At 34.5% G+C, this 10,230-nt stretch overlaps 1 protein-coding gene across 3 annotated transcripts in view; it reads right to left on the bottom strand.

Annotated features, from left to right (window-relative positions):
• Positions 1 to 795: 795 nt before the first annotated feature.
• The window catches only part of LOC123526377 (uncharacterized), a 36,648-nt gene continuing 27,213 nt past the window's right edge, over positions 796 to 10,230 (bottom strand). For all 3 annotated transcript variants that reach the window (XM_045305507.2, XM_045305509.2, XM_045305508.2), the window contains one exon: positions 796 to 9,678. In XM_045305507.2, the coding sequence (XP_045161442.2) occupies positions 6,131 to 9,678 (3,548 nt within the window). In that variant the 3' untranslated portion in view covers positions 796 to 6,130. The remainder of the gene's footprint in view (positions 9,679 to 10,230) is intronic.

Below are 10,230 nucleotides of genomic sequence, written 5' to 3'. Positions count from 1 at the left end.
TGGTGTATATCCAATGTTCGACTATAACAAAGACGGCACCAATGAGAATGAAACAAGTCAGACTTCAAAGAAAATCAAAAGCCATCACTGGAACTGTTATGCTAAGGTAAACAGTGTGTTCATGCAAATAACATTAGAAAAGATTCAAAAGAACTACCTTGAAAACAGTGATTGTGGATTTAAAAAAACAAAACCCAGATAAACTTAAAAAATTAAAAATAGAAGATCAAGAAATATATTTCATTATTTTGTTTCACACCTCAACAATATATTTCAAAGAAAAAAGGATAAATGATTAACTTAATGCAATATTGACACAGATTGGAAGCCACATATAGAACGAAAGAAATAAAGACATCATTATCACTGTTTTTTCGGTATATTGAAGGATGTTGTCTTTTTTCTATCTATTGACTTTTAACCTTTGTCAGTTGTTTTATATTATATTATATGAAATTGCAGAAACCACACTTTCGGTGAATCAGGAACAAAGGAAACACCGCGGAAGATCAAATTTGGTAGTGTGTCTGCGTCCTCTGCACTATCACGTGGAGCACTACCTGCGCGACAATTTCACAGAAAGGACGAGTCATAAATTCTTCTTTCTAAATGACTTGGCATTGAAGTCTAGCTCACATGCAAAGTACAAGAGTTTTAATTGGAGGAGCTCAGACAACAGGAATTTTACTAACTTTGCCTTCGAGTATGATAAAAAAAAGTTGTTTTTTTTTTGTTGTTGTTGTTTTTTTCTTGTTTTGGTTTTTTTTTGTTCTAAAATAATAACCAAATATGTCATTCAATAAAAACGATTTATTATTATAGAAAATAAATACAAATACTTTTAAACAATATTACTCTAACCAAACGAAACAATCAAACAAAATGCTATAGTGCATGATTGGTAGTAACAAATATCATAGTAAATCAAACTAGAAATCATATATAATGTTTTGATTTATGAATGACATGTAGATAGCATAATTTGCAATTAAAAATTATCAAAATCAACCAGCATATCAAACACATAAAAACATTTATTGGTGCATGTCTGGAAATAGACAGTATCACAGTAATTCATGGAGTCAATCATATAAAATGCTTTGATCAAATTTACTCTTGACAGAAAATCATTAGAAACTATCTATACATCTTTCAGTCGCCCTCTCCTAGAGTATTCTGACGTCGTTTGGGACAATCTTTCTCTCCATGATCAATATGAGTTAGAGAAAATACAACATGAGGCGTGTAAAATTATCTGTGGGGCAACCAAACTAGTTTCTATCGATAATCTCTATAGGGAAACCTGCTTTGAAACTCCCAAACAAAGAAGAGAACAACACAAACTCACACTCTTTTATAAAATGACAAACAACCTATCTCCTCCATATCTCAATTCTCTCGTACCTGATAATGTGGGCGATACGACTACATACAACCTAAGGAACGCCAACAACACAAGGGATATCCGCTGTCATACACAACTCTACGCAAATTCATTCCTGCCATTGGTTGTAAATGCCTGGAATCAGCTTCCTATTGAACACCGGAACTGTACTACACTCAACACTTTCAAAAGCAAACTCAGTGCCAACAAACCCATGGTTCCCTCTCATTACTACATTGGCAATCGTAAGCACCAAATTCTACACACTCGTCTCAGAACTCATTGCAGCACCTTAAAGGAACATCTTTTTTCAAAAAAACATAATCACCAGTCCTCTATGTGAATGTGGCCAAACTGAAAGTACTCACCATTACTTCTTTGATTGTCATTTCTATCGCCAACAACGCACTGTACTCTTCAATCACATTCTAAACCTCACCACACCTTCTCTCTCTACGCTTCTATTTGGAGACCCAAACCTCTCGGATGAGTCAAATAGTGAAATCTTCGTCCATAATTACATCAGAACAACCAAGCGTTTTGATACATAGCATTCCTCTTTATATATATTATATAATACAATAAATAATTATTGGATATTATGTATCATCTTGCTCACTTTTTCCATGCTGATAATTTTAGAACCAACCGCACTTCCAGCTCGTGTACGTGACCATATCTCTATATTTCTCTACCTCTATCTCCGCCACACTCTCATGTCTACCCTTTTTACTTCCTTCATATATCTCTTAGTCATAAACCAATGTAAAGAAAACTTACTGTTTCTAAGCACGTTTAAATACATGCAGATACTACATTACCATTTTAAAACAAACAATATGAGATAAATAGTTGTCTAGCTTTGGTAATGTATTATTGATATGCATGTTTCATTTGCATGTTTTCCAAAGTTTATAAATACTTTATTTTCTAAGTTACCAGCTATCCCTGCTATTTATAAGGAAAGAGTTTCTAAATAAGCTTAGCTTCCTACTCAATCCTTGATTTGAGTAAATATATGTTTGCTGCATACCTGCTTGAAAATAAATATTGTTTAAACCAAATGCTTTGATCGGTGCACGGCTGGAAATAGACAGTATCAAAGTAAATCACCGAGGCAATTATATAAAATGCTTTGATCGGTGCACGACTGGAAATAGACAGTATCAAAGTAAATCATCGAGGCAATCATATAAAATGCTTTGATCGGTGCACGACTGGAAATATACAGTATCACAGTAAATCACCGAGGCAGTCTTTATATACTGTTTACTTAGAGCACATGCACTTGCGCTTTTTTTTGACACCAAAAGGACCAACATACTACTGTTAAAAGTATTATCTGTGTCCTTTTTAGGTCAAAACTGCGCAAGAAATTTCAGCGGGGTTTTTTTTTTTTTTGGTAATTCAAGGCCATAATTCCGAAGTGCCTGGGTCGATTTGGCTCATTTTCGAACATTGATCAAGCAAAAAGGACTCCTATACTACTTTTCTTTGACCCAAAACGTACCCTATACTACTAATAAAAGTACTTTTATTAGTAGTATAGGGTACGTTTTGGGTGCACAAGAGCGCATGCGCTCTGAGGATTTTTCTGTAATTCATGGGCCATAATTCCGAATTTTGTTCAAGTTTAGTGAAGATCGGGTGAGAAATGATCGACTTAGAGTGCGGACAAGCTTTGTGAAGACAAACACACACAGACAGGAGTAAATCAATATATCTCCCACACCACTGTGTGGTGGGAGACATAATCATCGAGGCAATCATAAAAAATGCTTTGATCGGTGCATGGCTGGAAATTGACAGTATCACAGTAAATCATCGAGGCAATCATATAAAATTTTGTTTGTTTTGGGTTTGACGCCGTTTTTCAACAGTATTTCAGTGATGTAACGACGGGGACATAAATGCTTTGATCGGTGCATGGCTGGAAATAGACAGTATCACAGTAAATCATGGAGTCACTCATATAAAAGTTTGATAATCAATGTTTATCAGGATAAATCTAGTTTTATCTTAATCACATTACCTCCACTTATATGAAATGGTTAATGTCCTAATAGTATCATGTAAATGTTTGTACTTCAAATGATTTGGATATATTATGAAGATATGTTTTCCATATAAGAAGACACTTTGAAAGTTGTTTGAAAGTTTAATACTGCCAAAGTATGACGTTAAAATCATACAGTATAACTGTTTACAGTTTTGACTGTCGCGTTACTTAAACCTGAACATTGCCTTTATGACTGATATGTATAAAAATAAATTGTTTCATTGCTGTTAATTTTTCTTGTATATCAAACCAGTTTATATGAAATGAGTATGCATGAAAATTAAAAAAAAATACATAATAGAATACAACCTTTCTCAAAACATTCTCTAAATATATATATATATATATATATATATATATATATATATATATATATATATATATATATATATATATATATAGCACGTGTTATAAACGATTATGGTATCTATGACATTTGTTTAGTTGCAGAATGACTTATGAAATTAAAATCAAAGGCCTGAAGGGCCTGAGAGTCGGCTAGTGATTGATGTACTGATAATGTATCCGCTAATTGACTGCAAAATTCAAGCCATGTGTCAAGATAACATATTAAACGCAGAATGGGTATCGGTATGTATTTTTTTCTACCTGAATCGTAAGCAAATTATCCGAACCAGTCAAAATTCTAGAAAGGTTAAGATTTAGAACGAAGTTATATGTAGACGTTTCCATCTTCGCCACTCGCGATTTTGCATCATTTTGATCTGTCCGATCTTCGTAGTATTTATTTTCTGGTAAACCGAAGTCCGTCAAACGCAAATTCGTAGAAAAGCTACGGAAAATGCGTTGTTCTAAACAGGTCACGTGTGTTTTCGCCGACAAGTGCCCAGAATGTAATCAGGATTCATCCGCGAAGTCTCGCGGAAGAATTAACGTACTGCTCATATCTCATTCGGGTCATTTAAAATGAAGCTGTCATAATTTAATTCCATCGATGTGGTAAACTCTTTGATAAGAGAAATTCCAATGCGTTCAGAGGTTCCCGACTCAATAAAACACTAGCAGTATGTTCTAGAACTATATCTTGTCTTTCGCTGAATGTTACGCGAGCTTGGCAAGTCTGCGCAATTTATGAAATGCACAGCGCAATAAATTTGTTATTTGCGCCATGATTTAAAGATTACTTTTTGAAACAAATGGATAATTTGGCTACTTAATCAAAATGCAGTTTTTATTTGAATTTGTGAGCATTATATTTGCTATTCTGTGACAAAAGGGCATGAAATTAGTCACCATTATATCATATGCGCAAACTAGTATTACCGAATCCGGCAGAATCGTTATTCGTGTTTATGCTTAATGAGTTACCGCGGTAGAAAATACGTGGCTTTATTCGAGTATTGCAAAATTACACTTCATAAATTTGACAGATTACATCGTAAATTGGTCATATCAAATGGGATTGACATAACAGAACTTCATCCGATTGAACAATGAACTCTTTGAAATGAGAGACAATCTAATGGAACTACATCAATGCACTGTGTTGTTCGGCCATTTAATGAGAATGAGAAATCGGGCGACCGCAAGGACTCGTCAAACGCTTTCAGCGTTTAGCCGACTCAAAAATTACAGGGATGATAGTCGACATCCAACGTTTGAAGACGTTAGACATCTTTTGACGGGAAATTATGACAACATTCAAAATTATATAAATGTACTAGATAACATCTAGCTTTATTGACAAAAAGGTGTCAGACAAATATAGCCACTAAAGAATTTCTCTACAGTCCCATTCTAAAGCAAATAGTATTCTAATAATATGAACCGATGATTTTAAAAACAAGGATGAATATCCAACATGGATACCAATGATTAACATTGGCCACATGTATGATATTACATACATTTAACGGTGCTCAGTCATATAAAAGAAGCATTTTTATGATATCTTACAGTATTCGTGTCTTCTATTAAAGATTTATCCAGTTATCTAAGGAACAAATCGACAGATGCCTCTGATTGCAGCACATTTTCTGGCTTGTTACTTGCATTGGCGACATTTTACCAAAACTTCAAAAAAAATCTTGTAGCTAATTCTGATTAAATTACTATGTCACATATACAGATGAATGATAATTTTACAAAAACACAAAGCACCATAAACACAGCCTCAGAGCCACGCATTTGCAAAGTAGGCCCACAACAGAAGCTGTAACGGAATAATATTATAGACGGGTTGCTTCAAAAATCCAACATGTACATTTTAATTTTATGCAAAATACAGAAAAAGGGAGGAAAGGGTATGGGGTAGAAAAGGGGGATGAAGGAGAAAGTGGAACAAGGATGAATATACAAAAGGAAATGCTACGTTCCTTAATCACAGTTACTCTACAACGTAAATCGCAGCAGCGCAGAAACTCGTGTACACACACATAATTAACTTACATATATAAACAGGCAAGTAAGATATAACAACGCTGTAGGGCACCGCCTATAACACACCGATGCTTAAGCACACAAACGCACACTCTAAACACAACCATGTATCTGATACCCAAATGTAAAGTAGGATCAATATCTTATATTTACATTTCTCTTTTTACTATCTGTCGTATTTTAACTGATCCAATGCTGTTTGCGTTTGAACTTATAAACCTCTGATAAAACTAACCACCTTGAAGGAACTTCTTAATGTTCCTCTTAAACCATAGTATCTTTTAGAACTACTGTTTGATGTCAACGTTATTTTCATCTAACAGTGTACAGTGTGATAGGTCAGGCCTAGGCACTGGAACGCAAACAAGGCGAACCGACTGCAGCTTTGTACAATGTGATAGGACTAGCTGTGATAATCTCCTCAAATGTTGTAGCTCCAGCTGATTCAGTTGTTCACATCGCGAAAAATTCAGTTCTTTGACAACAAGCTCTTTCAGATCTATCTCAGTCAGTTGCGTACAATATGATAGGTCAAGATATGCTACTTTTACGTGATACAGTCGTAAACATAGCAACAGTTCACAAGAAGACATATCTAGTGTTGTTACTGGTAGTCTGTTTAAAAATAAGTTTTCGAGTTGATGGCATTTTGAGAGATTAAACTGTAATATTTCCATCTCTTCTAAATGAAGTTGTTTCAGATATCTGCACGGCGATAAATCTAGTTGTGTTAATTTCTGGAGTGACTGAAGGTGTAATGTTTGAAGATTTCCACACAAAGACATGTCTATATTAGACAGTTTGTTGAGAGATTGTATGTGAATTCTTTCACAAGGTACAAGAGTCACACGGGGTATTTCAAGTTCCTGCAATCGTAATTGTTGTAACTGCAGACATGGAGACAGATCTAACTTTGCTATTGAAATTTCCTCAACATGTAATATTCGTAGCTGTTCACAAGGCGATAACTGCAGCTGATGAACTTTTGTAAGAGACTGCACGTGTAAATGCTGTAGTTGTGTACAATAAGTAAGGTTAATCGATAATAGCCTCCAAAGATATTTTAAATGTAGTTGTTTGAGCTGTTGACAAAAGGATAGGTTTAACTGTTCTATGGCAAGTCGGTGAACTTCCAATCGCTGTAGCTGTGTACAACAACGCATGTTCAGATCCGTTATTACAAGATCTTCAACAAGGAATTGTTTTAAACTGACACAAGCTGATAAGTCGAGCTGTGTAATGCTGATTTCCCGAAGTTGTAGAATTTCTGTCTTCTCACAAATAGATAGATCAAGTCTCTTTATTTCCAGACCATGCAAGATCATCTGCTGAAGATGTAAACAACGGTCTATGCAGATTTCTGAAATTCTCCACAGACGCTGCAGATGTAGTTTTTGTAGTTTTTGACAGTATTTTAAATCAATCTTTGTTAGAGCCAGGTCATTTAGATGCAACTGTTGTAATTCTTTGCAACATGACAGCTGTAGCTCTGACACTGCCATGTCCTCTAGATGCAATTGTTTTAGATATTTGCAAGTGGACAGATCAACGGTTGATAACCCAATGTTTTGTATGTGTACTTGTTGTAATTGCGTACAAGGAGACAGGTGCAACTGAGATATGTTTTTGATACATTCGAGTCGTAACTCTTTTAGTTTGCTACAAGGTTGCAGATCTAATTTTGATATAGTTAGTTCTCCTATGTGTAAGTATAGTAAGTTGACACAACAAGCTAGATCTATTTCTGATATATTAAGGTACTTTAAGTGGAGTTCATGCAAAGATGAACACGGAAGGGTAACATGTGTTATTGGAATTTTCTCTAGATGGAGGTTTTGAATTTTGACACAATGGGATATGTCCAAAGTTTTTATCTGAGACTCGGCAATGTGCAGAGAGCGTAACTCCAAACAGCTTGACAGGTCTAGATTAAATAAAGATATTCCGGATAGATAAATCAGTTGAACTTGCTTATGACTATTGAGACTGTCATTTGACATTTCGAGCCATGTCACTGGAAAGCCAAGTTTCAGAGTATTCTGTATTTGTAGCTGTAGCTGTTGTAGGTCAATCGACTTCTCTAAAACTTCTTTGACGATCTGCTGTTTTACAGGACAAGCCTTTCCAGCTTTAAGGCGTAATGACAAAATGCCTTTCTTGTCTGATTTTTCTTGTAGTAGCTTTAAATCTGCTTGACATATATGCTCATCCAAAATAATGTCACATAATCTAAAGTCAAACTTTTTCTCGTTATTAGCATGTATTTCCTTGTAACAGTTAAGCACCATTGTCTGGTATTCATACAGAGCGCTCAAAGTTTTATCACTTGTTTGCGTTTCATCGCGAACTACAAATTGTGTGAAGTTAACCGCAACATCCTCAAACATGTTTGGATTTAATCCAGAGAGAAATATGAAAACTTTAGACATCTCGAGAACATTTTCAATCGTGGAACAATAGCAATTTATCATACGATACACGTTTTCCGGATCACGATACTGTGACGTAATATAGAGAGCAGAAAGAAGTTCTTGGTACGTTTTATGTATGAACGATATATTGTAATGGCCTGAGGCCAATTTTCCGAGCACTTTATCTTTACTTAATAGTCCGACATTTAAACCGAATTGCAGTTCTTTTTCTTCGATGTATTTCTTTGTTACTGTTTGGCTGAAAACTAATGATGATCCCTGATTAGTGCCAAATAATGTATGGAAGGACAATTTTCCAAGTGCTGAAATATACGCATAATATTTGCAACAAAACTCGTTTTCAGAAAACCATGCAGGCAATGTCGTTTCAATATCTTCTTTCGTCACTTTTATTTCCGTCGGGCGACCCTCACATTTACGCAACAATAGCTCTACCAAGTTGAAGTAAATTTCACAGCGGGAGTTTCCAAGTGACTTGCCATCAAACCACAAACAAATCGTTTGCATTAACAGCAAAGGTACATTTTTGATATCATGTAAACGATGCATCTTTATATCTCTGTAAAAATGAGTATGATTTTTGCGGCGTCCATATTTGTCATTTAAGAAAGAAACAGCGTTTTCTATAAGCTTAATGGCTTCTTTGTCTTCTAAACCAGACAATTCGACATGTAAGTGTTCACTTTCAATATCTATATTACTGAATTTCCATAGCCTTGTTGTTGCAAGAACACTACATGTTTCTCTGAATTTGGAGTGTGGTATATCAAACGTATGTTTGAAGTTGCTTATACTTGGCGGGATCCACTCGTCTATACCATCTAGAATAATCAAACACTTTTTATTGTTTAAAACATAAGTTACGAAAGAATAAGGAAATGGACGTCGTAAACATGTGTCTAGTTGCCTATATATCATTCTATCCACATTGTGCTCCATTTCGCGATATTCTTTCAGAGGTATGAAAAACAAGAAATCGAATTTTGCCATTACTGATATTTCGATATTGTTGTAAAAGTGTCTGTCTGTTTTAAGAGTGTCATGTGCTTGACACCAAGACATAATCAACCGTTTCGCAAATGATGTTTTTCCATATCCAGCATCGGATGTTAGGTATATTACATTGTTAAGATTATTGGAGTCTCTAAAAAACACATTAGTTAGTGCTATCGGCTGTCGCCTTTTTCCATTTAGTTGAACTCGATTTCCTTTTTCGATAATTCTTTCTGCTCGGTCTGTGTTTTTTTCAGTATCCCAGTCCCTCCGTAATTTTGATTCTATTTGATACAAAGTTGGTGTAGCATAAAATTTCAATAGCGGGGCGTTGTTTGTTTGGAATAATGGAGATATTGAAAGTGTACTATATTTACTTCTGTAGAAACATATCAGGTCACGCCTCAGCTCTGAAAAGTTAGATGTTTAATTTACATTTTACCAAAGAAATATGAATGTTGAAATCAACTGAAATCAAACAATAATTTTATTTTAGGTAATAAATTGTTGTAGACCACTTCATGATTTTACACGCTATAATCATAGTTATCAATTCGAGAGGTATAGCTTCCAATATGTCTTAATATTTACAGCACTAATATTGGCTAATCATAATATTATGAATATAAAAAAACAGTTACATATTATTATTATTATCTACCACATTTATACAGCACTCTTTTCATATAAAAATACGTTCAAAAGTGCTTACATAAAATCATCTACATAATGCTTGACAAAATGGTATTTGAGCTATTATAAAATGAATGTAAAATTACATTACGATAATAAGATACATACATATTCCTAAAATGTATTTCACACTGCTGAAATTGTTGACTAAACTTACGTAAATATATTTTATTTTTTTCAAATCAAACAGTGTTAAAATCAAAGATCCGTATCTATGTTTCTGCTGTCAAAACAGCAAAATACGTTCAGAGGGGTATACGTTATTAACT

This window comes from Mercenaria mercenaria, chromosome 14, assembly GCF_021730395.1.
Source record: "Mercenaria mercenaria strain notata chromosome 14, MADL_Memer_1, whole genome shotgun sequence".
Taxonomy (NCBI): domain Eukaryota; kingdom Metazoa; phylum Mollusca; class Bivalvia; order Venerida; family Veneridae; genus Mercenaria; species Mercenaria mercenaria.
The sequence above is the reverse complement of the archived record's forward strand: the minus strand, read 5'-3'. Positions and strand labels throughout refer to the sequence as shown.